We start from the raw sequence: 25,238 nt of genomic DNA, 5'->3' as shown, positions 1-25,238 counted from the left end.
CCTATATGTATGTAGAATTTTTTGTTTCAATGGACACACATTTTTGTAGTAAAAAGCAATTACATTTGTGCTGGTGCAATTTCCCCCCCAAGAGAACAATCCCCAGTGTATATACTTACAGAGTTTTGTATTTGCATACCAGGAGATACAAGAAATTTAATTACCAAGGACTGCTGGCCGTGTAATGAGCAAAAAGGCGGAGCACTTACTCGTAAAACACTTCCTTAAAGAACAAACAAACTCACACGCACACACACACACACACACACTCATACAACAGGCAGCTATTGTGCACAGTTTCCTTAGCCTGGCATTGATTTTAATTGATGACAACAGACCGTGGTATATGAATACACAAAGATGAAGGCACACAGCCGCGCTTAAAATTTAAAGAAACAGAGTGTCTACTAATTGCATTAGCTCCTGTGAGTAGACATAAACAGGATAGGCCACAGGATATGCATGAAAGTTTCTCCGCCCGCATCATGATAACTTTTCGGCAATCAGCACATGACAGCGGGGCGATAGCTTTTCATCAACCAGTTGTTCGTATTTTGTTCTCACTGGCAAATTTCGAGCAGCAGCCTCTTCCTCCAGGTAGCACAAACGGTCGAATAGAACCACATTTTCACAGAGTTTCTAGAAGAGTGGAGGTCAATGGGGGATCATAGATAGAGAATAGAGGCTTGTATTTTATTACCTGAATACTTGTCTGTAGGCAGGTCAAAGCCTCCGCTAGACATGGTCCTTTATTGTTGGAGTAATTTTCGGTCATTTCCATAAACTTTGATTCATGTGAGGGCAGCCATTCCAAGTTCTGACCAGTCACCTTCGAAGTCAATTGATATCTCCGCTGAAGATCACTGAAAGTTATCTGTCCTTGATTTGATATGGGTGTGGGGGGTTTCTTGCACTTTATAGATTCACCCACATCACAGATTGCCTCGGCCAGAGCGCGCGCAAACATATGATATCCATCGCCAGGACTGCGGTTGTATCTCCAGCGGGCACTTGTCTGCTGACAGGCAAGCCTTAGGAACGGCCGATTAAAGTGTACAGGTTTCGATTGAGCTGCCACCACCTTACTTAGAACCGCACTCAATGGAAAGTTTTCAAATACGGAATCATCATTAAGATTTCGCAGAGCTAATTTGTGGTAGCAGCAAGGCATAATGTGAATAGACTGAACTAGAGGCATTGACAGGAACAATTGCATTCCCACTATGCTTAAATCCGCACAGGCATGCAGTCCTATTATAGACATTTTACTCAGTGACAAACAGCCATTGCTACGTGCCAGCTCCATTGAGCAATCTTCTATATAAGCACGAGATTTGGCACTGACGTATGAACTTTGATAACTAATCGACTTAGAGGCCGCCGCTGGTAGAAGTTCCTTGCAACGTTTACGTGCTGCCTGCACTCTACTTTCGTCCGCCTCCAAGCCAAGTATCATTAGACTGGGTTTTAGCTCGTACAGGGCTTCAGTAAGATAGCCAAGTCCAGAGCCCAAGTCAACAAGGAGCTGCGTATCCTGGCAATGGCTATTTATGTGTGTTGCCAGTTGCTGAATTTCATGTAGCTTTTTGGGTGACATCTTACGCTGGTGATTAACCTTTGGCCTTGGTGTTGGTCTAATGGCTTCTAGAGCCACAGATGCAGGTGTCAAAGATGCCAGTTTCTTGCGAAATTCTTCCAACGATGGAATAGAAATGTGTAACTCTTCGTGTATTAAGGGAAACACATCTAAGTTTTCTTTTGATATTTCCAGAAAATAGTCTTTAAAGTCCTGTGGCATGGAGTCGATTGATCTAAGACAAGATGTGTTTACCTCAAGATAAATCCACGAGTAAGAGCACAAAAAGTCCACTGCAGCCTTAAAATAATCCTCGGCATTTGTGTAGCTGCTGGTCAGCGACATGGCGACGACTGCAAAAGATGTAAGTCAAAAATATAGATAGAAAATATCATAGCTAAAAGCCTGAAGAGACAATTTATTATTTATATCTGAATTAATAATGAATAGTTGTTTTGTGTATGTATAATTAATTAACAAGTGACCTACGTCTATGTAAAAGTAAGAACACATGTTTGTAACAAAAAAGTGCCAAAAAGTACAGACATAGAGATATGGGTTCCAATATATATTGTCCAATTTGTTAATACACTAAACTCTAGGCAATTGTCTTCCATTTCTGTTTGGTTTCCTCCTCGAGCTTATCGTTGGCGGGACCCAAAATGCATTTACCGAAATGCTTCGGCTGCTCCTTAAAGTATTTCTCAATTACCGCCTGCAGCTCATCCAATGTCACGGCCAGCATACGAGTGCGATACTTGACAAACATTTCTTGAGACACCTCATATAGGAAATAATCAATGCCAATATTGCCCGGTGCAATGGGTGAATCTAATTGCTGGAGTACACCGAGTTTTGCCTCAAACAGTGTCTCGTGATCCAATTTGTTTGTCTCGTCGCGTAACCATTGATATGTCTTATCGAAGGCATCCAGGGTTTTAGTCGAGTGCGGATCACGATAGCTGTAGAAGGTGAAAATGCCATCGGAACTGATCTTGGCCCCAGCTCCATAGGCTCCATTCTGTTCCCGCACCACTGGAAGCAAATACTTCGCCGACAATAGCTTGGCCAGCACACGAAGTGTCGGATGATCTTCATGCAAGTATGGAACTGCAAAGAAGGCCTTGGCGCAATAATTTACGGGTATGTTCATCACATAATGTTGGCAGCTGGGCTCCAGCAAGTGCAATTTACTGCTGGTCTTTGTAGTCTCAAGTGTGGGCAATGTCTCTAGGAAATCGGAACAATGTTTCACGGCTGTTGACTGATACGCCTCCGAGCTGTTGATGGCCACCCGCATGCTGTTTTTGTTGAAAACCTTGGCGCCAATGGCCTGTAATTTGTCACGAATATCGTTTGTACTGTTTTGTTCTACATACTGCTTCATGAAGCGAATGTGATCTACGCCGGAGAGAAGGGACTTTAGTTTGGATGCATCACTAACCAGAGCGGAGGCACTCAGCATGGCATACAAGTGACCGGAGCTGGCTATACCCACAGATATATTCGAAATATAGTTCTCGACCAGCATCTTAAGGCGGTCAGTGTCCTCAAATTGGAAATTGCACAGCAACTCTTGGCACAGTTCAAACATGTCGGGAACATTCTTATCAAGAGCATGAGATGTCACCATTAAACCGAGACGATATGACTTTGCATCGCTAACATCCTCAACGAAATTCAATTTGAAATCGATTCCAGCTGTCTTTGATAGCACCAATTTGTCGAATTCCCGGAAATCGTGTTTGGTGGTGCCCATGTCATTGACGACATTGCAGAACAAAGGCACAAGCATCACTTCGTCACTGCTTAGGCCAGTGATGTTGAACAGACATTTGAGATAGGTTATTTCATTTGTCGGCACCTGGCACAACTGGGCGGGCACATTCTGCAGGCTTTGCCTACTTAATAATGGCCATTTCGGTGGTTCGGTTACATCGCTCAGCGATAAGCAGGGCAATAAATCCGTATTCGGCACTGCTTTTTGTGACGCCTCCAGTTTTAGGCCGTTCTGGTATATTTTTTCAGATTCTGTCTTGTCAAGAGCATTGACTTTTTGTTTTAGCATCTCGGCCTCGGCCAACTTGAATTTCTCTTCGTACGATTCATCTGGAGACATAGTCAGTGTGAGTTTGTGCTTGTTGTTGGCAAAATATTTCGCCATTTTGCCTTGCAAATAGTTTTCGTCCTGTTTCAGATTGTCTCTCAGTCGCGCAATCATTTCAGATACCTTCAAGTTGGCTACAACATCACCTTCATGGTTCCATAAGGCGGTGGAGTTGAACAGCAAGGCATTACCAAAATGTGGACTTTGATGCTTTAGCGATAACTCCAAATTATGCAAAACGCTCTCGACATGCTGTGGTTCGAAGCCTTCCTTGATGGCTTTGCTCACTGTGTGATCGAAGAGCTCGTTAAATTTTGTGAAATCTTCTACCTTCAAATCTTGCAGGCCCACCACAAAAGCCGTATCCTTGCAGTCACCCGAATAGCCAGTACTCTGGTTGTAGCCACCCGAAAAATTGGGCTCGATCAGACTTTTGTAGAAAACTGAATTGGGGCCACGTATCAGTATTTCGGAGAGAACATTCAACTCGAAGCTTTCTTGGATATCCGTAATATCGCACATAAGCAAAGCAATGCAAATTTGATTCTGCCTTTCAAAGGCGGCACCCATGGTGTCCAAACGGCTGGAAATGTGCACATTTCGAGGCTGCGACCAACGCGGTTGCGATGGTATCCGACTATATGAATTGTCAATTCGATCCGCTTGTGACAGATATTCTTTATCCACCAGCTGGAGTGTTTTGTCAAGATCAAAGGAACCGTAGCAGAAGATTCGCGCATTGCTTGGGTGATAGTACTTGCTATGGAACTCTACCAAGTCGGTGTGAGTTAGTTTGGGTATCTCCAAGGGATTGCCACCAGAGACATGGCCATACGTATGATTGGGCAGCATATTATTGAGAAGATTCTGGCCAAACACTTGCGAATTCTCTGAGAAAGCTCCTTTCATTTCATTATATACAACGCCCTTTATGATATACTCAGATTCGCGGTTACGAAGGTCAGAGTGTTCCAGTCGCCATCCCTCTTGCAGAAAATCTAAATATGCTAGATTAGGCCTTTAAATAGAAAGGGTAACTCAGTCAGTAGCCAAGTCAAGGATTAGTTACAGCACATACCGAAATACAGCATCCAGATAAATCCGCTGCAAGTTACGGAAGTCAGTCTCATTCATGGTTGAGAACGGATACAGTGTGTAATCTGGTCCAGTCATCGCATTCATAAACGTCGCTACCGATCGATTAAGCATCTTGAAGAATGGATCCCTGACAGGATACTTCTTTGAACCACACAAAGCCAAATGCTCCAGGATATGGGGCAAGCCAGTCGAATTGAACGGGGTTGTCCGAAAGTTAATCGAGAATACATTGTTTGTATCATTCCGATCAATATGCCAAAACTCTGTGCCCGTACCCAGATGCCTCAGCGTGCAGGAGGTGAGCTCAAAGTCTGCAATATGCTCGACACGTTCGCATTGGAATCCATTATACACTTTGCCCTCACTGTATTTGTGATCGCGTTGTGTGATTATATGCGGCATTGTAACATGGGACAATGCTTCCGCCTCCTTTGGCTTGGCCCTGGTGCTCACCAATTCCTCAACCGTGCTGGATACTTTGCTGTATTGTCGAGCCAGTTGACGAGGACCCCGCGCCGCCCTCATCCATTTCAAGCGTGCGAACATTTTCGTGTCTACAAAAAGAGATTGCAGATTCAAATTCTCAGCTGTAAGCTTCGCGACATCGGCAACAAAATTTATGTAAACAAAACTATGGGCAAAAACACTTTCAATGTGTTACACTAATGTTACATCAGCCGAGCCGGCTGAACTCGTGCTTTTATATTCTGTGTTGCACCAAGCATAAATGTTGTTAAATAAAAATGCTTAAATTATTTTTGACTGCTGTGATTTTCATAGACAAGTATTTCAAAACCATTGCGAATGAATTTTATCTCACAAATACTTACGTTCTTCAAAAAACTGGAATTTGGCTAAATGTTTACTATTCCGCTAGCTACCTAATTTACCTTATACTGGGATTTCTTTACCGTATAATGGTTTTTTTTATCTTATACGGGGATTTTTTTTTATCGTATAGTATATCGATAACACACTGTAGAATCAAACAAAAGTAATCGATTTAAATGTAACACTTTGCCGCTCTGGCAACACCATGTCAACAACCAAGACACAACACACAAGAAGCAGAGGTAAAGATATAATAATTTATAGTTTAATTATTAGATAGATCTTTGGATTTGGAGCAACAAATAAATCACATTTTGGTGTACTTGGTTTAAAATATCAGGTTTAGTGTTCGGACCCTTTTTCGGAATACAGATCTATTTCCCGGCGTCGCTGCACAGATTCGGCTAGGTCCTTAAACCTTAGGGTATATTAATTATTGTCAGAAGTGTGCATTGCATGGCAAACCTCGATATAGCGAATTTTGTTATAACGAAAAATTCAACATAACCCTTGAAAAAAACGAATACTAATAACAAGTACCTATAGCGAATCAATGGATTTAACGAAGTATTTTCTGGTTCTCTACAGACTCATTATATCGAGGTTTCACTGTTTATATATGCTTGATCAGCACGGCGAGACGAGTTCATATAGCCACGTCCGTCCGCTTCTCCGTCTGGATCTACTAAAGTGTTGTAGCTTTATTAGTCTTACAGCATTAGCAAGGGTGGCCACGGAAACTGTTTTTGGGAGCCAGAGCAACGGCGGCAGAAGTTGGGCAGAGAAAAAGGTAATTTTTCCCAATCGACGCACAAAAAACGTGTTTCGTTTTTTATGACGGGGCATAAACGAACTTTTTGGGGTTGAGGGATCGTCGTCCGTTTCTAGGCAGGTCGCGATCTCGAGCACTTAACTTGTAGACAGACGGAAGACCACATCCGAAATTTACGGGGGAGCGGAAAAAAGTTCGCGATCTCGAGCTCCCAACTTGTGGACAAAGGGACGGTCACTTCCGCGATCGACGGGGAAGGAGGAAAAAGTTTGCGATCTCGAGCTCCCAACTTGTGGACAAAGGGACGTTTGGGAAACAAGGGTTGTTTTTGTTTTGTGCTCGAGATCGTGACCTTATTTCTCCTTTCCCAGTAGATAGGGTATACAAACTTTCGTGCGGTTGAAGTTAGCCCTGTGTTTATTTCATGCTCTTCGTATTTTAGATCATGAATTCAGATTTTGATCCCGATTACACTGTTTCTGGAACACGACGTAATTTACGACAACGCCAAAGAAAAGCCGAAAACGAAGATGTTCCCACGGAAATGGAAAAGAGTAAGCGGCGAGGCAAGAAAAAGGGAAACTACTATGGAAAAACCTCTGCCTATGACGAGTATGGAAATATTCGATCCAATGGTCGTGATGTTTGTGATTGCATGAATGACGATTGCGATGGATGTTGGTCCGCTTGCCTGTCCTGCGGGTCTACAAAATGTGGTCCCCAGTGCAGGGTTAATCGAAAGTTTTTTTATGAGTGTATTGTGTACGATGGAAAAGATTTGTCTATTGTTAATAAGTACTTTCCTAGTTCTAAGATCAGTATGTAATTTTATGTGAAGAAATAAATTAAGAATCAATTGCTATTTATCGAAATATTACAAGTAAAATCCTTATTATTATCACACGGGTTGGGTAAAAACAGTAAATCTTGGAAAAGGAAGGAACAAAGTCCGAAGGTCTACGAGCACGTGCTTGTACCCACGGCTCAGAGTTGTTATTTTAACTATTTTGTTACTTGTCTCGCTTACTCTTACAAGCACATGAGCAATGTGGCGCTGCGACCGATATTATAATATGAAACTTACATATGTATGTATGTATGTACCAAGTATGATTGCGATAATTTAAATATTCAGGTAGAAAATCGTGGTTTTCGGATGGGGACGTGTCAAAATATGATACACAAAGGGTTGGATGATAGATTGCCTGAAACCCTGCATTCCCAAACCCTCGATTAGGGTGACATCTACGACCTCCTCGAATTATGAGTTCATGAGAAGCAGACTAGTGAACTCTGTGGGCGGGCAAACTCCGCTTCCGACGACATCACTGTCACTTGTCGATATCATTTTCCTGGACTAGCTCAGCCTTATCCTGGAGCTACTTGCCTCTCTACTTTTAGTTTTTCCATCAGAATTATGTGATTTGTTCAAGCGTTGTCAGCAACCCAACAAGGGGCTGCAATGCGGTGCGATTAGGAACAGAAGGTCTTCGAAATTCTTGATATCAAACCTACAGTTAGGCGCTACACATTTCCTTCCAAGAAGCGATCTTCCAAGTATGAAGCAAATTTATTGCCTGACCCATTCGGAAAAAATGGTTAGAAAAATAATATACATATCTTGGAAATCCAGACTAGGACAGCAACCAGCCATCCTTGCACATTAGTCTGTTAAAGACGTAAAGCCTCAACCCGGGTCTCAAAGTATCGTTTAGGTTATACCACATGGCATAACCTTTAGCATAACCTTTGCAGATCTCCGAAGTCCGTTTTTGGGAGCGAGATCCTACTTCCGCTTTCTCCCATAATCTTAATCGTATTTCTCCCAAATCAGTCAGCCACATAAACCTTAACATCCGTCAGTTAAGTGCGAGATCCGGAGTTATGGCATTCGGTACGCCTCAAACTACTGAAAAACAGCATGTAATCATTCTTGTCCGTTGAATAAATAAAAAAAAAATCGTCCAAACATTTTTCGTAATACTCTTCAAATGTATTCTTCATCAAAAATTCGCATAGCGAAACGAAACCTACATATGTACATACATATGTAGTTATGTATGTTTTTCTCACCCGCTCTCATCAGCAAATCGTAGCTTTGGTGCCTCAATTGTTATATGCACTAACAATAAGAACTACAGTAAGGTTATACAAATAAAAGCGGTCTCCAATTTATTACTACTTGAAACAATTCCCAGCCGTGAAATAAACTTCTTATGACGACCTTTAATACATATTTCCAAATCATATTAAGCCAGGGGTTGATTGAGGGTGTCAATGGCCCGACGCTGTTTTTACGGGGCCCCACAAATTGAAAATGTCAAGTTGTTGTTACAAAACGACCAACACCAGACAAAAAGAAAAATGGGTAATTTTCAGGCACATTTAAGAAATTTAAAAAATGTTTTATCTTACACCAGGTTATATATTTAGAAAGTCAGTCCCTGGCTTAAACTAATCTTCCTAACACTAAGTAAACTCTATAAACTGTTGAATTTTGAATGGGATCAAAAAAAAGTATTAATTAGGAATCGCAAATTTCGGCAAGATTGATCCAGCGAATCGCCTACGCCACTGTCCCAACTGGCGATGTATTAGAACAAACATATGTACATATATATATATACATACATACATATATGTATGTTTATATGTATATAAACTAATTGTATGTCTGGTGGGATGATAGACGCAGTTTAATTCAGTTGGCCGACTACGCTTGAACGACTTTGACGTTACCCGCGCTCAGTTATCATAGAATTTTGTATAAGTGACACCCAAAAGGAGACTAAGACTCAACGAGATGTTTTACCTAGTATTTGTGGCGATCTTTATTGCACTTATTTCTTTGTGCTTGTGGCATTTGCATAAAGATTATGAGCTTCTGTCGCTTTGCCGACGATTCAAGACCACTGATGGATCAGAATTTGTCAAGGGCAAGGGCAATAGCATATTCGGCAATACTTTTGATACCATTGGAATGACCTCAGGTGTTGTTGGAGAAATTACGATAAGTTCCTTTCATTATGATAACATTTATTATTCTTATCATCAGAGGAACTGTTCTACTATTCCCGCGATTATGCAGAGGAGCTTAAAAGAAGTTATGTCCAATACATTGTTGGATTCCCGATATACAATATTATAGATGCCGCCGATGCTGAGCTAGTCTTGAATGACAATAACTTGATCACCAAAGGCGACATGTACCGGTTTCTGCATCCATTTTTGCAAACTGGTCTTCTGACAAGCACAGGTCAATTTAGATTAGATTAGTATGGCAAACATTTAATTGTTATTACCTCCACATAACATTTAGATTGTATATACTAAGTTCATGTATATTATTTAAAATCATAGGTCAATATTGGAATACTCGTCGTAAGTTATTGACACCGGCATTTCACTTCAAGATATTGGAACAGTTTTTGGAAGTTTTCAAGTAAGTTTTGTGGCGTTTAACATTTTTGAGTTTTAGCTTCTATCCATATATCTATTAGGAAGGAAAGTGTTAAATTTATTGAATCGCTACGAAAATCCACTAACAAAACCGACGAAATCAACTTGAATGAGTTAGTACCACGATTCACTCTCAATAGCATCTGTGGTAAGTGTCGTTTTAAGTCGTTTTGGATTTGCCTAATAGAACATTGTAATTTTAGAAACTGCACTAGGAGTTAAGCTAGACGACTGCGCGGATGGGGATGACTATCGTAAGAACATAGCCATTGCTGAACATAGTTTTATTAAACGTGTTATGAACCCTCTAATGGCTAGTGATACCCTCTACAACTTGGGAGAAGGACGCAAGGACGTAAGCACCTTAAAGAAACTTCACGCATTCTCCAGCAATATCATACAAAAACGCAGATTGAACTTTGATGAAGCGAGTGTTAGAAAGGCCCAGGAAATGGACTCGAGGTTAAATATAAACCATAAAATTGATAATTATAAATTTTAATATATTTGTTTATTTCAGTGATCTTAATACCAAACAGCGTTACGCTATGCTAGACACAATGTTGTTGGCCGAAACGGAAGGTCTTATCGATCATGCTGGAATCTGTGAAGAGGTTAATACTTTTATGTTTGGCGGTTACGATACGACTGCCATGACTCTCATCCTGTGTCTGGCTTTTCTGGGAAGCTATCCAGAGAAGCAACAGCGTTGTTTCGAAGAGCTCAAAGAGTTTGTTGACGGTAAGTTAGTTTTCGTTAATAACCAATTTACTACTAAAAAAAACCCGTTCTGGGACCCACAGATGATCTTGCCAACTTGGACAATCGAACTTTGAGTCAACTCAAGTATTTGGAATGTGTGATCAAGGAAACGCAACGTTTGTGTCCATCTGTTCCAGGCATTATGAGAGAGTGTCACACCGAGACGAAGCTCAATAATCTGATCTTGCCTAAGGGTGCTCAGATAATAGTTCATATTTTTGATATACACCGCAATCCAAAGTATTACGATCGACCCAATGAATTTATTCCGGAACGTTTTCTTAACGATAGCACAGTACAGCGACATCCTTACGCCTTTATACCATTCAGTGCAGGACGACGCAATTGCATTGGACAAAAATATGCTATGACAGAAATGAAAACTTTATTGACATACATTTTGAAAAACTTTGAGATTCTTCCCGTGGACGATCCTCTAACTTATCGCTTTTTAGCTGGTATTTTAATAAGAACCAAATCTGACGTATATGTTAAGATAAGGAAACGTCTTTAATGGTAAAAAAGGAAAATAAATGTTTATTTGTTACAATATTTCAATGTGCTTTCAATACTCAAGCTGCATCACCCGAGAAATCCAATCTAATAGACTAATCTTGCAATCAAACATTTCACAGTCAGCACCTTTAGCATCTGCTGCAGCTTCTTCGGCGGCTATATAAACTCGGGATTTTGATTCATCTTCGTTGTCGTTTAAGGTAGAAGAAGGGCTGAAGATGTATTAAGTAAACACCAATAAATGTTGCCTAATTAAAATATAAGTTTAATACCTTAGCAACAAATGCATTAACTCTGCCACAACACTGAAATCCTTGGAAAACTTAACTGAATTCGCTTCACAAATTGCCTTTAGGAGGCATTGGTGTCCATTGCAACCATAACTGCGATAGATACCATAAATTGAGATTTGCGGTGCCACATCTTTCCGCACTTACCCGTTCAAGATGTGCTCTATGTACTCGTATATCTGCCATCGAATATTTGATGGCTTTTCATAGAATTTGCGCTCATCTGTGTTATTGTTTAATGTTGAATTTCGTCTGTACTCAGGTAGATAAGGATTTTCTCGATAAACTGTTGCATTGTAGGGCAAGTAGAACATGGCTTTAAGGACATGACCCACCGTTAGAGATTCATAGGTCAAATCAGCGGGAATTCCAATGCCAGCAATGAACTAGAAATACCAATGAATATCTCTTTTTACACCTTCAATTTCTATATAATTACCTGATGTCTTGTGGGTGCTTGTCGTGGAAAGATTAAAAAGCGCTTGGACCGAACTCCCTCTATTTGTTGAGGAAGTAATGACACATTCAGGCATAAAGTCAGCAAAGCAAGAATCCACATACTTCTCATGTCGTTGTTGTTTAATATGTAACTGACAATGAATTCTGTGGTGTTTCCATTCTTGCCTTAGTTTTACTATTAATTAGCACAAACTTGGAAGAAGGCACTAACGAAGTAACGCGATGCCACTTGGCACTTCAGAGTCAAATGTCTGATGCATTTGGAGTGGAATGTGGCAAGATTATAATTGATGAGCACCGCTTTGTAGTTTAACGAAACAACTGATTACGGAATTATGCCAGAACAATTGCAATATTTATTGGCATTAAGGTATTATTATGCAATTTCTTATGGTATCTCTCGTAAACATGCATACATTTTGGGTATAAAGAATTTATAGCTTAATATGGATTGCATTTGCTTACTGGCTAGGAGACAAGACTGACTAAACACAAAACATGGACATTCGCTTCGCAAGTACGTACATACATAAATCTATCTTTTAAGCTGCGGAGAATACTTACAAAAATACTTGGGACTTCACTTAAGCGTAATTACAATTACAATTATACTTGTATAGAAAATTAAAATTCTGTACGTAAGTTAAGAACTTGCAAAAAACCTCCTAACAACTAAATTAAAATCATTTTGGAAAACTATAGCGACTGGATGAGTGTCAGGGGTACGACTAACTACACATGCATTTTGCATTCGCTTTACGGAATAAGCGCTTCACTTGTGCTTATGAAACTCCTCCATGCACAGTTTACAGCTCCAGGAACCCTCCGGTGGAGTGACCAGTGGGGGCGACAGACAGTACATATGATAACCGCGATCGCAATCGTCACAGAACAAAAGTTGATCGTCGTTATCGGAGGTGCCACATATCGAGCAATACTTGCACTCTATGCACTGCCAACGATACCGCTTCACCGAGATTATCATGTTTGGTGTAAACTGCAGGCACGACGGATGGCCAGAGCGGCCACAGTCGGAGCAGGAGACAAGCTCCTCTGGCATATTGGTTTTCTTGTTCTCTCGCTGATCGCCTAAACAGAAATCGCAGTAGGGTGAAGGTTGCGCCACTTCCCGTTCGGTCCGCAGCTTAAGCGCTGCTTGCTTCTTGGGGCTGCCTATTGAGGTCGTAGCTGGTGCATTCACAGCGGCTGCATACATCGCTGGGGTGGCAGCGGCGGCGGTCGCCATCATGCCCATGTTAGCCATCGTTGCTAATGGTATGGAGTCATTGGAAGCACCGGCATCGCTTGAAGTTTTATCGTAAGATGACGATGCCACGTTAGCCGGCATAACAATGGCCGATTGGGAAGTCTCATCGTTTGTGGGAATCGGAGATGCTGAGTTCGAGTGCGTATTATATAGCCCTGTTGTGGCTGCAGCCGCAGCTGCCGCGGTACTAGCAGCATGAGCAACTGCAGCAGCAGCTGCCGCCGCAGCTGCTGACGTGTTTGCACTGTTATTGCTTCCGCTTGCACCAGTGCGACGTCTCCGATCCGAATCGCCATCGTTGCCAGCGTTTCGGCGACGATTGCCTGCACAACAAGAAAAGTTTTGTTATAGAACGATTGGAAGAATATGTGCCACAAGTGTATTACTAACCACCTCCTTTCCGTCCACGTTTGGGTGTACCCTCCACATTGGCGTTGGAACGTCGTGGTCGTGAGCCCCGTTTCCGTTTACCCCTACTGCTGTAGGACTCGTCGAAATCGTTGTCCGAATCAAAATCATCCTCATAGTCATCGCCATGATGATAGTGCGATGACTCCAAGTCTTCGTGGAACCACTCCTTCTCGGCATTGGCATGCGAGTCCTTGCTATCATTGTCCCCCGAAGCGCCCATCGAGTTGCCATCAGTGGCAGCAATTACTGTAAAAGGAAACGCATCCGCATTAAAGGGTGTGGACATAAATCATGGTGATGTCTGTGTCTCTGCCTCTGCTTTTTCGTTTTTGCCTCCGGGGTGGTTTGACTTAAGAATTTGCCCTTTCACACACACGCACACTCTCAGACGCATGCACTTGTCGGTATCTCAATAGTAAACACGGCTTGTCATGGCACAGTGGTACGAAATGTTAAGTGAATTGTAGCCAAATTTTTATTTATTCAAGGGGAATAAATAATTGGTAATAAATTTCACTAATGTCTGCAATAAAATTTGCGATTCAAAGTGGTTTTAATCTAAGCGAGTTCTTGGGACATTTTGTCCAATTAAAATATTTTCATTTTAGTTCAGATTAAAAGTTCAAATTTAACGATTTAAAGAGCAACTAGAAAACAATTTACATTTACAAAAAAGGATATAGGTAAATACCTTCTTATTGGTAGAATAAAAACAAAACTTTTTTCCTCATCCAAAGTAAACAAAATATTTGATGTGCATAATTTTGGTAACAAACCCACTGTGCGGAAGATGCAGACTCCAAGGGGCAGAGTGGAAGCAGCAAAAGCAATTGTTTTCCTTTTTATTGATTTTGCAATAAGTTGAGGCTGCTGCAATCTTACCTGCACTCTCCGTCTGAGGATGATGGTCACGTGCACTAGCCGTACTCGATGTGGGGACATGGTGCACATGGTGATGCTGGTGTTGATTTAGATGCTGATGCGAATGGGAATGGGTGTGATCCCGATACTGATAGGCACGGTATCCATGATTGGGGTTTAGTAAGTATTGGCGCTTTGGCTTTCGCCATCTCGATGAGGGATAAGTGTAGATTTGTCCATGTCGGAATCCGGGCATTCGCTGCTTTTGCTTCATGAAGAGCGCACAGTGGGTCTGGGCGACTCCAGTCTGCGGATCCAGAAATGGCATACGCAGTCGCCTTTCAATACAAAGCCTCGTATTAAAGTTTTCGCTGTTCTCCAGAACCTCTTTGTACTTCTCCTTGTCATTGAGAAAGTTTTGAATTTTTTCAAAATTGCCAATGTTTACCACCAAACTTTTTTCAGTTTCTGAAGCGGAAGCCATATTGTTATTGTTGCCCGGCGTCAGAGCGCGTCCTTCTCAGCACCAGCAGCAGCAAAAATGTTAAACAAATCAAACGTATGTTTCGGTTCCAGGGCGCCTAAGGAGCAAATTTTTAGGATCTGAGGCCGACTTTAAGTACAAACACGCAACGCATTTTCCCACAATTTCAGGTTTTTTTTTTTGTAAAATTGTATTTGTATCTGATGCAAAGTAGAGGTGGGAAACCAACGATACAACTATCTATATCGTGGATTAAAGTTCGATAACATATGAACTAATGGAACTACCTAACGAAATGGAACAAACCACATCTGCGAGGAACATTTGGGATTAAACAATGCACCCGTTTCTCAGTTTCATTTAATTTTTTTAATTCATGTGACATAGAAACACATAGTTAGTTAATACGGAAATTTCAAAAAAAGCAAAGTCATTATGGACTGAATAGTTCATTACTGGATGGGCATGGGATGGCATATAATGATGTGTTAAGGAGTAATATTCGTATTTAATAAACATGTACAAATTTAATTACTTTGAAGTATTATTTGCTGAATCAGTTCTAAGGTCTAAATAACAATCGATATTTTATGTAATCGATAGTTTGTAAAGGGCGTGTACAGCGATAGTCACAGCGAGTATTTTTATTTAGTTTGTTTAATTTTAGATTGTTTTTGTAAACTTTTGTTGTTTTCCTGATCACAGAACGCTAACGAAATGGGGTTGTCGAATCGCAACACAAAGGTCGCCCTAGGCATATCGGTCTTTTCGTTTTTACTCTTTCTAATTGCCTTCGCAACGCCCTACTGGCTGGTGACTGATGGACGCCTGCAGAACCCCAAATTCACAAACCTGGGACTGTGGACAGTGTGCTTCAATAACTTCCAGGATATCCATCGTTTCTATGACATCCGATTTACTGGTTGCATGTGGGTTTTCGAGGAGGAGTACTACATTATACATGATTTCCTGCTGCCAGGATTTTATATAGCTGTGCAATTGTTTGCTACCTTGTGTTTTGTCATGTGCCTCATTGCACTGCCCTTTACGCTGGCCTTTTTGCGCACTTCACGAGACGATGATCGCTATGTTTTTCTGCTGCTCACCATTGGCACCTGTCAAGTCCTGGCGTCAATATTTGGATTTATTGCAGTGGTCATCTTTGGTGCCAAAGGGGACTCGCGAGACTGGATGCCAGGTTGGCAGACCAATGACATGGGTTGGTCCTTTGCTTTCGGCGTCGTTGGTGCCGTCATGTTGTTGCCCGCTGGCATTCTATACATGGTGGAGGCGCGCCGAGAAAGATACAAGCGACTGAACGAGATCAGCAACAGGGAGGTGAGCGAGTATGGCGATGACTATTATCAGCATCAGGCCGCAGTGGCTGCTGCTGCATCTGCAGGCCCGTCGCCATCGGCACCCTCTCCTCCACCTCAATCATACTTTGCTCCTGAACCAAGCCGCCCCCGTCGTCCTCAGCCAGGTCGCCCTGCTCCTCAACCACAAGGCATCCAAACAGATATTTAAAAATATTATTGTTACATCCCGTCCATTTTACATTCAGTTGATTTAGATTAAGCTTGAAACTTGTCTCGAATATTGATGACGAACGAACTAAAATATCCACATGACATATCGAATCTGCAAGTGCACTTAGTTTTAGACTATAATCTCCGTCCATTCCCGAATCTAATAATTAAATAGACTATGTATTCCATTTTTTATACACATGTTTTGTAATTTTGTGTTTTTCTTAACAAAATTTATTTATTATAAATAAAAATAAACGCCACAATTGAACTAAGAAAACATGGGATTAATTGTTTTGAACGGATGTGACTCACCATGTCAACATTTCTGAGTTGTATCACGATCCAAACGCATTGCACAATATGCAGTAAAACTATGTTTTAATTATTACTTATATGTTTATTCACAGAGATCCTTGGGTGTTAATGTTAGCGTGCAGTATCATCTTTGTGCTTGGTGTGAGATTCTTTGAGCCAACTTTGTGAGGTGGTCTCATTGCCATTGGATGCCTGATTCACGACAAGGAATAGTTCACGCTGCTGCTCAGGCTGTGACAGTTGCTCACGGAGAAATCTCACAAGATCGCTCTCATTGCCTACCAGTTCCGGTTGACGCAATTTAGAATCCAAGTTGTAATAAACAGTTCCAATGCGACGCACTGCAATCCAGTGACGCCTTCGCAATGGCAGGGTGACAACGCCAAATCTGTAGTCCGATGGAATGTTTAGGATAAAGCCCACAATAGCGTCCATGTCTATGCAATCGGGGTCCTTGCGCTTATCGAACCAAACTGCCTGGTAATTCCGTAGCGCCAGGGCTGTCATGATCACGTTGATGTCATAGTTGCCCAGGCCTAATACGGAGCGGTGAGGATTTACCCATGTGTCCGGGCTTAGATTGCTACATATGTCATCCAACTCCGCCTTGGAAAAGGATTCAGCACCTGTAAAAAAAAGGATGCATTAAGCCAATCAAATGAATATTCCATATCATACCTTGAAATAAATTGTTTAGGGCATGAAGGGCACACAGCTGCCTGGTCTGCTTCTCATGGTAAATTTGGGAACGAGGCATCTTATTTATTTGTTTAATTTATTGGATATTGTTAAAACGAGTTTATTTATATTTTTCGTCATCTCGCTAGAGCTGGAACAAAAATCGATAGTACCCTCGATACATCGATGGTTTTCTAAATATGTATAAAATATCCCTGCCAATCCTGATGGGACGTTATAAATAATTTTGATCCTAAATGTGCTATTCATAAAGGAAATCAAATTTCAGATTAAAAATCAAAGACTGACTAGATTTGGGTGATATTTCAACCTAGGCTTTAAAAATAAGTTTTCAGACTTAAAAATAAAACATAATGCAGTAGGTGTCGGATATAACGATACTCAATATTGTTCGTTATACCCGATTGTGCTGCCATATAATTTTGAATGAAGACAATCAAACCATTCTTCGTTATAAGTAAAAGATTGTTGTAAGCGGAAATTCAATATTGGGATTGGAAGTCGATACAAACTTTGATTTTATGTTTGCAAACAAGGAAATAATATTTTGGGGTAGAAGTGTGGATCAACGGGAACTCCTCCAAAAACGGTCAAGCTACAGCGATGATATGTTGAATGTGGGAAAGGATTGTTTATCCAGGACTCAGCCTGATCGGTAGTGCGCTTCTTGTTGTTAAATAGTAATACATACCATTTTTTTGTTTTGTTCACGGCGTGGAGCCGCCGGTATCGCTATTGCTATACCCTTAAATTTCTTAAAGCCTGTTTTCATCGGTTAGACCTTTCCTGTCAGAATGAATTTGGCCAATCGTCTTTTCTGCCACCAAAAGCAGAGATTGGCAGCTTCAAAACCAATCGCCAATTGCTTTAAAATTATTCTGTTCCAATACATCAAATATGCTGGGGTACAAGCATTTCTGGCTTGGTAAATGTAAAAAAATCCAAAAGGTTTTTTTTTGTTCAATTTTAACTAAAAAAGTTGGGGAAATATATAAGAGTAGAAACTAACGAGTGAAAACGAGGTGAAATCCTGCGTTTCATCTATTTTAAGGACCTTTTTGTCGTTACCAGAGTCCATAAAGACAAAATGTGCTTTAACAGAAAGGGAACTTCAAATCATTTTGACTTTTTATACAAAAATTTTTAAGTTTTTAGATAATTGGAATCATAGGTTCCATGTTACTTGTTATTTGTCCAAATCATTTAAAAATCCCTTTTTGATCATTCATTTTCTGTGTTTTTTACCACCTGGAAGGCCTGAAAACGAAATGCACGAAATATATTATTGATCCTTGATCAACATTTAATTTCTTTAGACCGAGTCCTTTAATGATCATGGGCAATCTTACAAACTGTGATCAATGTGATCCACATTTTATTCAAAAATTAAATTTAAAATAATCAAATAGCTAGATGTAATTTTTTACCATATAATGGTACTTTATCGCATACTGGGATTTTTACCTTTTAATGGGACATTTTAAACCTTATTTGAGCAACACTGAAGAACTATCGATAATTTTTTAATCGGTCACATGATTTTCACCTGACAATTTTTGCAGTTCCAGTTGTTCCAGTGCAAAATTTTGACGACAGAGTTTTCTTCAGCGCAAGGAAAATTCTAAGGCTTGATTATATTATCACCCAGTCGAAGGCCCAGCACAAATAACCAAAAATGAAAATCTGTGGACCTAAACTATCCCTTTGCGGATTGATTATCTCTGTCTGGGGCATTGTTCAGCTGGTGAGTGATTGTCATTGGTTTTTCATCCCCCCACCAAAACAGAACTGAGTTTGTATGTGTGCGAGGGGGTGGGGGTGAGCGTTTGTGGCAGTCACAAGATCTCCACTCGACTCTAGTCATGCCAAATATTGTTGATATGTAACAATTCTTCAACATTTTAGGTGCTCATGGGCGTCTTCTTCTACATCAATAGCGTGGCCCTGATTGAGGATTTACCCTTGGAGGAGGAATATCACACTCTTGAAGCCTTCTATACAGCTGCCAACAGGGCCTACAACCAGGTTAGTTGGAATCTTAATAAAGGAAGTGATCAGGGTGTATTGAACCAAACACCAATAAATGCAAAGTTTTCCATATCTAAAATCAACACTTTCAAGTGTATACACTCGACCTCACATACTTCCGACTTGACTTCTGCTCAAATCAACTTAACAAGTTGTCAAAGAAAGCCCAGATAACTTCAGATACGTCAATCATTGGTTTTTGTATGTTAATCACCCTTTTTTTATTCGTTTTCAGAATGCCTACAACTGCTGGATTGCCGCCTGCATCTATGTGTTGACGCTGCTTCTCTCTGCCCAACAGTTCTACATGAACAGCAGGGTGACTGCCAACTAAACTGGATATGAACTTCAACTTTTTATCCAGCACACACACACATTAGTATTGCAATGTTCAGTTGAAAATATTTGTTAAATTCATTTTACTTATTGTATAATATTCCCAAAGTTTTTGTTGCTGGAGTGTATATTGAATCAAATACTATAATGTTTAAGCCTAAACTTCAGTTATATACAGTGTACGTACGTAATATATTTGTTTGTCCATAAAAAGAAAAAATACATTCCTCAGTTTGATTACTTTCTATCTAATCTAATATAATTAGCCGCATAATTATATGCCTACGAAACAGTGTATTCATATCGGTCGTCTTCAGCATAAGCCATGGTCTTGTACATCTACTGATCTACTGTTAAAAATTCTTGATTAATACGGACCCTCATTCATTGATATTATGTATTATTCAGAAATAAATGTATATTGTTAACTAAACTAACAAAAATGCATCAAACAACTCGTGGGAATGATTGGCCTTGGGATGAAAGGAACGTTTATTCCAAAGAAACATTTTTTTTGCTTTATTTTTTATTTAAATTACCTTATTTGTTTGGTTTTTTGTCTACAATTATTTCTAATATTCTAAATTAATTTTTTAATTGAGTATTTTTTTGACTTTGATTTATGATATAAAGTGTTTATATGTAGTTTTTTTTTTTTTGTGGTTATACCAAGACTGGTTATAAGTCTTGGACTTAGACTCTCGTCTTCTTATATCATACTTATCTTAATATGAATTTATGTATGTATGTACATAAGTACGTGTTAATTGCCAGAAAGGTAAGTATCAAACAGAAATATTAATGATATGTTACCTACATGTACTTACGCAATTTTATTTTCTCGCTTAAAAAATATCAACACAGTTTTAAAAAACTAATTTTGATGAATGAAAACCATAAAAGAAATGTGTTTCTTAACGACAGATTTCAACTCAGGAGTAGCTTTCACTGAATACATTAAGACTATTGAATACGTGACTCAATAAAATTTCCGATTTGCTTTTTTCGTTTTTGAGAAATAATGAATTACATATATTCTATGTATCGGATATATTCCTTGTAGGTATGTGGTTCTTCTCCAGAGATAAAAATTAAAGTTGAGTAACATAAAATTAACACTTACAGTTCTCACAAAACGTCTTGGCCACTTAACAGATTTCTTTTTACTGTTGACTTCTTAATTAGAAAGTCTTTTGCAACTTTATGTAATTTGAACATACAGTTAGAGCATTGCAGCTAAAGTGTTGGATTTTTAATTGCATACTAAATACAACTTTAATACCAGTTAAAACAAATTCTTGTGAGAACCGTCGTATATTGGACTTCTATTTTCAATTAAACTTGAACTTTTCTGGAATTCTATTTTAGGTTCTCGACTTTTTTAAGTGGTACAGTTTTCTACTTTTCTTTTGCATATTGTTTAAAAGAACTTTACGTGGCTTAAAATATTAACCAATTGTAAGTGTTTTTTCAACAAATAAATTTTTTCGACATAAAAGGAAGACAGGGAAATTATTGAACAATTTGTTTTAAAATGAATTTGGGAAATGAAGCTACCTTAAAAGAGACTAGAATTAGACTACTATGATTCAGTCTAAGAATAAAATAACTAATTTTAATATACAAATTTCTGATGGCTTTAGGTGAAAGCAATAAAAGTGAAAAATGAAAAACTTAAGGAATAGTAAAAAAGAAAAATATTTTGGTTTTATTTCTTTTCTTAAAAATAATATTAACTGGAATAATACATGTTATTTTTTAAATAATACTTACATCTGAATAATGCTGATACAAAGTCAGAGTTTAAACATTTTCATATATTGTAAGTATTTTCTTTATTGCGTTGGCAACTTAACGTAACATTCTGCCAAATTAAATATACGGATATTTATATATATTTATATATATATATATATATATATATATATATATATATATATTAGCTATAAGTAAAGATTGGTCAAGCTCGGACCATATGCGATGTAGATTGTACTTGTATGTGCATAACATACAAATGGGTGAGTAAATTCTTAATTGGATTGACTGGATTTATATATAGTTAATATACGTATTAATAATAATTTTCTTTGTTTTGCAGATAAAGATTAACAATATATTTAACAGTCACAAGTATTAAAATATATTAATATATGTATTATATTGTACAATTTTATGACGACATTTATATGTAGAGTACTGCTGAAATAAATAGTATTACAGACTAGGAGTTATGTATGTATGTACTTAAGTTTTATTTTATAAACTCAATTGGGGGAAATAGAATTATTTTAACTTGATTATAATATTCTCTATATACTTACTTTCTTATCTTCTCTAAATATACGAAGCATAAATATGAGGTACCTATTAGGGAAACTAAGGCCAGAGATTGTACGATGATTCGATCAAATGTTGCAAATGAATAAAAACAGAGATTACATATACATATACATATGTATAAAATTCGATCAGACAAATAGAGATATTAGGAATACTTGAATCTGCCTCTGAAACTCAAATTCTGTTATCTATAGAGGATAATAGATTAAGTTTTGGTAGAAGCTATGCCATTATATATGTATAATGTCCATGTCGTTGTCAATAACAATTTATTTGAGATTTATTCGCTCCTGATTACAGCTCGATGATCGAGAAGATTTTCGATTGATCGATTCCAGATACACGCCTGGGGTCCAACCTTCTGCTTTGGTATCTGCGAAAGATCAAGCGAATAGATATAAATGTGGTTAATTTACTTGCTTTAAAGTTGCTTGTAAAAACAGAAACAGAAAATTTCATACAGTACATGCTCTAAATTAATATTAATTGGTTAAGAGATTTACCTAAGACTCGCACATACCACCAGCCAGCACAGCCCACCTTCAGCAACTCGATAGTTTCACCTTCACGCATCGAAACTTCAGAGTGTCCCATAGCCGTATAATCAGCCAGGGCAATGAATTTACTGCCCTAAATTAGAATTTGTACAATTTGTATTGGTTAGTTTGGGTAGCAGTAGTTAGTTTTAGCTGGCAGTTAGTTGATATGATCAAGAATATGCATAGTTAGTTAATTATATAAAACAACGAGCAGCTCATTTAAGACATCGTGCCTCAGGTCTATAATATTTTAATATTTATATTCAAGCGTTTATGTTTCATATGTGTAGAATTTCTAGTTTCATGCCTGGCATATGTGGGAGATCAAGCAAATGTTCTACCTGCACTTTCAAAGTCAACCAAACTCCAATTCAATTTTTGAAAGTCGCCTTCAATTGAACTAATCATGAAGATTTTAACTTTTGTAAGAACATTAACTTAGCAAAATGAATATTAAAGCAACATCTTGAAGAACTCATAGCCAAAACTTATAAATTTACAATTTTATATAAACAAAAGATTGAATTTTACTAAATAAATTATTACAAATGTACAGAATAAATAAATGACATTTTTTAAAATGAAACAAATTTTGGTAAGGATCCGAGCTATACCGAATAATTTCAATAACTCTGTAGTATACATATACTTGATTACATATCAAATATAATATAATTTAATATTGTTTTTTGTTTATCCTAACCTTTAAAGTATAAACTAACTCAATATCTATTGTTTTGAAACAAAAAATTTCTATAAAAACAAATCATTCAGTTATACAACTTAATCAATGAATAATTATAAGAATTGTCTGATCTAGCCCCAATCCTTAAAAACATTTAACTCTATGTACATTAATTTATGTATTAATTGGTTTTAACTTTTATAAACAATTCACCAAATTATAAACAAATGTAAATTATTGGTTATCCTGGCCATCGTTTATATTACATTTATATATCTATAAGGTAATTTGGCATTGATAATTAGTTTAAAAGTCCTAGATTATTTTATACAAATTTTTTTTGTTCAGATGGTACAAAATTATTCCATTAAACAATGGACAATTTGTTATGGAATAAAACTTTGGAAATTTCGAAGGAATGTGAAAATGATTAACCGAATTTTATCTTGACAAAATCTTTATGTGCAATATGGAACTAAATTTACTATTGCCTGAATTTTGGAATAAAAAGTTATATCAATTAAAAAGTATTTTAGTTCAAATTGAATTTTTATGATTTCTGTAATCTAATGAACTGTATATCGGTGGATGCTACTTGAAGCGCAGTCTAACCATCAAGCCATATTTTTGCTAGCATGTTAATTTGTATTAATTGAAAAACATTCGATTTTAGTATTCAATTTGTTGTTGGTTGGTTTTGTAGTTACAGTTCAGTGATCGACGGATACATAAAATTTGGAATTCGATTTGCTGTTGCGCACAAAGGAGTCCGCGGATGAAGCACCACCATCAGCATTATTGTTCGACACCCACTGTGCAAGTAAATTCCGGAAACGCTACACATTCATTGCACAGTGAAGAAGAAGAAGCCATGGGTAAATGGTATTCAGTGGGATGGATTGGTTTATTTTTATTTTTTTAACATTTACGGTTGTTATTTTTGTTTGTATTTTGTTTTTGGTTGTTTATTTTTTGTGCATGAAAGTAAAAGATGACCAAAAATATCAGACATAATGCTCCTTTTTATGTAATTAACTAAAATTGAATTTAATTAACGGGTCATATTAATAAAAATATTCATTACGAAACAAGAAAAATAAAAGAAAAAGAAAATATAATTGAAACAAAAAATGTAAACAACAAACTTCCAAAATATTGTAAAATTTATCCGCTTCAAGGTGGAGGCACTTTAGAATAAATTTTTATTAAGAGTCCTATTCAAATCCATTCATTCAATGGATATATCAGTGTGTATAATGAATAACTATAGACTATAAACTATATATATATGAAATTTTTATATATGATTTATATGATGGTGATGATAATTAATGATTGATAAAGGCGCACCACATCCAGAGTCAACAAGTGAGTCAACATATACTTACCGGGGTGCTATTGTCCTCAATCAATGATATCTCATCTTCGCTATTCGAATAGTCTGAGCTCCAGCCACACACTTCTTGCTGATCCTTGTCAGTTGGGCCACTAACAAAATTGGAACAGGCAGCTCCTGCGACCACATTATCTTCGCTGCTGCAATTTGAATTGCGATTGGAGGACTCGGATGAAGCATCACAGCTAATCGTTCGACTTGGTGTGCCTAGAATAATGTTGGGTGTGTCCCATGATGTTGTCTGTCGTAGGCTTAGTCCCCGATTATTCAGGCCATATTGCTTTATTTTCTCGCCCTTTAACTCCTCCAATTGGTTGAGCAAGACACGCTTAATCTCAGCTACCCATTTGTTTTTCATGTCCACCGTGGCAGCTTGTAGAGTGTGCACTTCCTGACGGCCTTGCAGCCAGACTTCAAATCGTTTGGTGTCGCCGCGCACAGATTCGGTTAAGCCGATTTGGGACATCTGCGTAAA

General features: G+C 38.4%; 10 protein-coding genes across 24 annotated transcripts in view; 4 read left to right on the top strand and 6 right to left on the bottom strand.

The window, feature by feature from the left end:
* Positions 1-110: 110 nt before the first annotated feature.
* Positions 111-8,587, bottom strand: LOC6637906 (methyltransferase-like protein 25B). 2 transcript variants are annotated; one of them, XM_047010297.1, is made up of 3 exons: positions 8,458-8,587; positions 701-1,929; positions 111-639 (listed from the first exon to the last, which is right to left on the bottom strand). In XM_047010297.1, the coding sequence occupies exons 1-3, from the start codon at positions 8,465-8,467 to the stop codon at positions 484-486; spliced, it is 1,395 nt and encodes a 464-aa protein (XP_046866253.1). In that variant the 5' UTR covers positions 8,468-8,587; the 3' UTR covers positions 111-483. The 2 variants fall into 2 exon arrangements, with proteins under 2 accessions (XP_046866253.1, XP_002061100.4); XM_002061064.4 differs by lacking the exon at positions 8,458-8,587 and adding an exon at positions 5,612-5,703.
* LOC6637907 (presequence protease, mitochondrial) lies at positions 1,968-5,540 on the bottom strand. The gene is made up of 2 exons (XM_002061065.4): positions 4,762-5,540; positions 1,968-4,701 (listed from the first exon to the last, which is right to left on the bottom strand). Exons 1-2 carry the CDS (start codon positions 5,325-5,327, stop codon positions 2,175-2,177), a joined length of 3,093 nt encoding a protein of 1,030 aa, XP_002061101.1. The 5' UTR covers positions 5,328-5,540; the 3' UTR covers positions 1,968-2,174.
* Positions 5,788-7,256, top strand: LOC26529676 (ARL14 effector protein). The gene is made up of 3 exons (XM_023181768.2): positions 5,788-5,854; positions 6,201-6,402; positions 6,827-7,256. The coding sequence occupies exons 2-3, from the start codon at positions 6,232-6,234 to the stop codon at positions 7,208-7,210; spliced, it is 555 nt and encodes a 184-aa protein (XP_023037536.1). The 5' UTR covers positions 5,788-5,854; positions 6,201-6,231; the 3' UTR covers positions 7,211-7,256.
* Positions 8,588-9,081: 494 nt separating the features above from the next.
* LOC6637908 (probable cytochrome P450 4p3) lies at positions 9,082-11,157 on the top strand. Its single transcript, XM_002061066.4, has 7 exons — positions 9,082-9,374; positions 9,440-9,640; positions 9,745-9,826; positions 9,885-9,991; positions 10,047-10,305; positions 10,364-10,584; positions 10,647-11,157. The coding sequence occupies exons 1-7, from the start codon at positions 9,188-9,190 to the stop codon at positions 11,117-11,119; spliced, it is 1,530 nt and encodes a 509-aa protein (XP_002061102.2). The 5' UTR covers positions 9,082-9,187; the 3' UTR covers positions 11,120-11,157.
* On the bottom strand, positions 11,115-12,149 carry LOC6637909. Its single transcript, XM_002061067.3, has 4 exons — positions 11,851-12,149; positions 11,559-11,797; positions 11,394-11,504; positions 11,115-11,333 (listed from the first exon to the last, which is right to left on the bottom strand). The coding sequence occupies exons 1-4, from the start codon at positions 11,977-11,979 to the stop codon at positions 11,171-11,173; spliced, it is 642 nt and encodes a 213-aa protein (XP_002061103.2). The 5' UTR covers positions 11,980-12,149; the 3' UTR covers positions 11,115-11,170.
* A 46-nt stretch (positions 12,150-12,195) lies between these two features.
* Positions 12,196-15,126, bottom strand: LOC6637923 (zinc finger protein DPF3). The gene is made up of 3 exons (XM_002061068.4): positions 14,431-15,126; positions 13,528-13,794; positions 12,196-13,460 (listed from the first exon to the last, which is right to left on the bottom strand). The coding sequence occupies exons 1-3, from the start codon at positions 14,891-14,893 to the stop codon at positions 12,643-12,645; spliced, it is 1,548 nt and encodes a 515-aa protein (XP_002061104.1). The 5' UTR covers positions 14,894-15,126; the 3' UTR covers positions 12,196-12,642.
* Positions 15,127-15,488: 362 nt separating this feature from the next.
* On the top strand, positions 15,489-16,623 carry LOC6637924. Of its 2 annotated transcripts, none has more exons than XM_047010296.1 (2): positions 15,489-15,527; positions 15,599-16,623. In XM_047010296.1, the coding sequence occupies exon 2, from the start codon at positions 15,611-15,613 to the stop codon at positions 16,418-16,420; it is 810 nt and encodes a 269-aa protein (XP_046866252.1). In that variant the 5' UTR covers positions 15,489-15,527; positions 15,599-15,610; the 3' UTR covers positions 16,421-16,623. The 2 variants fall into 2 exon arrangements, with proteins under 2 accessions (XP_046866252.1, XP_002061105.1); XM_002061069.4 differs by having other exon boundaries at positions 15,510-15,531.
* A 184-nt stretch (positions 16,624-16,807) lies between these two features.
* On the bottom strand, positions 16,808-17,720 carry LOC6637925 (josephin-like protein). The gene is made up of 2 exons (XM_002061070.4): positions 17,419-17,720; positions 16,808-17,366 (listed from the first exon to the last, which is right to left on the bottom strand). Exons 1-2 carry the CDS (start codon positions 17,495-17,497, stop codon positions 16,852-16,854), a joined length of 594 nt encoding a protein of 197 aa, XP_002061106.1. The 5' UTR covers positions 17,498-17,720; the 3' UTR covers positions 16,808-16,851.
* Positions 17,721-18,986: 1,266 nt separating this feature from the next.
* Positions 18,987-20,236, top strand: LOC6637926 (ribonuclease kappa). Its single transcript, XM_002061071.4, has 3 exons — positions 18,987-19,183; positions 19,345-19,464; positions 19,703-20,236. The coding sequence occupies exons 1-3, from the start codon at positions 19,115-19,117 to the stop codon at positions 19,799-19,801; spliced, it is 288 nt and encodes a 95-aa protein (XP_002061107.1). The 5' UTR covers positions 18,987-19,114; the 3' UTR covers positions 19,802-20,236.
* A 1,731-nt stretch (positions 20,237-21,967) lies between these two features.
* LOC6637939 (guanine nucleotide exchange factor DBS) overlaps positions 21,968-25,238 on the bottom strand; it is a 39,827-nt gene continuing 36,556 nt past the window's right edge. For 7 of the 13 annotated variants that reach the window (XM_047010294.1, XM_047010295.1, XM_047010290.1 and 4 more), the window contains exons 17-19: positions 24,756-25,229; positions 22,647-22,773; positions 21,970-22,516 (exon numbers count right to left, since the gene is read on the bottom strand). In XM_047010294.1, the coding sequence (XP_046866250.1) occupies positions 22,413-22,516; positions 22,647-22,773; positions 24,756-25,229 (705 nt within the window). In that variant the 3' untranslated portion in view covers positions 21,970-22,412. Of the gene's footprint in view, positions 22,517-22,646; positions 22,774-23,942; positions 24,204-24,755; positions 25,230-25,238 lie in introns of those variants that run through there. The other 6 variants (XM_015179323.3, XM_047010284.1, XM_047010287.1 and 3 more) reach the window with 5 other exon arrangements.

Source organism: Drosophila willistoni (genome assembly GCF_018902025.1).
Source record: "Drosophila willistoni isolate 14030-0811.24 chromosome 2L unlocalized genomic scaffold, UCI_dwil_1.1 Seg72.1, whole genome shotgun sequence".
NCBI lineage: Eukaryota > Metazoa > Arthropoda > Insecta > Diptera > Drosophilidae > Drosophila > Drosophila willistoni.
This window is presented reverse-complemented; position numbering and strand designations above follow the sequence as displayed.

Bases quoted from the DNA above. Each gene is read 5' to 3' on its own strand.
- LOC6637907 (XM_002061065.4), bottom strand. From the start codon at position 5,327: ATGTTCGCACGCTTGAAATGGATGAGGGCGGCGCGGGGTCCTCGTCAA. The intron at 4,702-4,761 runs GTATGTGCTGTA...TTCTATTTAAAG, and splicing joins TATCTGGATGCTGTATTTCG to GCCTAATCTAGCATATTTAG.
- LOC26529676 (XM_023181768.2), top strand. From the start codon at position 6,232: ATGCTTGATCAGCACGGCGAGACGAGTTCATATAGCCACGTCCGTCCG. The intron at 6,403-6,826 runs GTAATTTTTCCC...TTCGTATTTTAG, and splicing joins GAAGTTGGGCAGAGAAAAAG to ATCATGAATTCAGATTTTGA.
- LOC6637906 (XM_047010297.1), bottom strand. The intron at 640-700 runs GTAATAAAATAC...CCACTCTTCTAG, and splicing joins GCCTACAGACAAGTATTCAG to AAACTCTGTGAAAATGTGGT.
- LOC6637908 (XM_002061066.4), top strand. From the start codon at position 9,188: ATGTTTTACCTAGTATTTGTGGCGATCTTTATTGCACTTATTTCTTTG. The intron at 9,375-9,439 runs GTGTTGTTGGAG...TCTTATCATCAG, and splicing joins TACCATTGGAATGACCTCAG to AGGAACTGTTCTACTATTCC. The intron at 10,306-10,363 runs GTTAAATATAAA...TGTTTATTTCAG, and splicing joins GCCCAGGAAATGGACTCGAG to TGATCTTAATACCAAACAGC.
- LOC6637909 (XM_002061067.3), bottom strand. From the start codon at position 11,979: ATGAGAAGTATGTGGATTCTTGCTTTGCTGACTTTATGCCTGAATGTG. The intron at 11,505-11,558 runs GTAAGTGCGGAA...TATCTATCGCAG, and splicing joins ATAGAGCACATCTTGAACGG to TTATGGTTGCAATGGACACC. The intron at 11,334-11,393 runs GTATTAAACTTA...ATACATCTTCAG, and splicing joins TTAATGCATTTGTTGCTAAG to CCCTTCTTCTACCTTAAACG.
- LOC6637923 (XM_002061068.4), bottom strand. From the start codon at position 14,893: ATGGCTTCCGCTTCAGAAACTGAAAAAAGTTTGGTGGTAAACATTGGC. The intron at 13,795-14,430 runs GTAAGATTGCAG...TTCCTTTTACAG, and splicing joins TCCTCAGACGGAGAGTGCAG to TAATTGCTGCCACTGATGGC. The intron at 13,461-13,527 runs GTTAGTAATACA...CTTGTTGTGCAG, and splicing joins ACGTGGACGGAAAGGAGGTG to GCAATCGTCGCCGAAACGCT.
- LOC6637924 (XM_047010296.1), top strand. From the start codon at position 15,611: ATGGGGTTGTCGAATCGCAACACAAAGGTCGCCCTAGGCATATCGGTC.
- LOC6637925 (XM_002061070.4), bottom strand. From the start codon at position 17,497: ATGCCTCGTTCCCAAATTTACCATGAGAAGCAGACCAGGCAGCTGTGT. The intron at 17,367-17,418 runs GTATGATATGGA...TTTTTTTTACAG, and splicing joins CCTAAACAATTTATTTCAAG to GTGCTGAATCCTTTTCCAAG.
- LOC6637926 (XM_002061071.4), top strand. From the start codon at position 19,115: ATGAAAATCTGTGGACCTAAACTATCCCTTTGCGGATTGATTATCTCT. The intron at 19,184-19,344 runs GTGAGTGATTGT...TCAACATTTTAG, and splicing joins TCTGGGGCATTGTTCAGCTG to GTGCTCATGGGCGTCTTCTT. The intron at 19,465-19,702 runs GTTAGTTGGAAT...ATTCGTTTTCAG, and splicing joins CCAACAGGGCCTACAACCAG to AATGCCTACAACTGCTGGAT.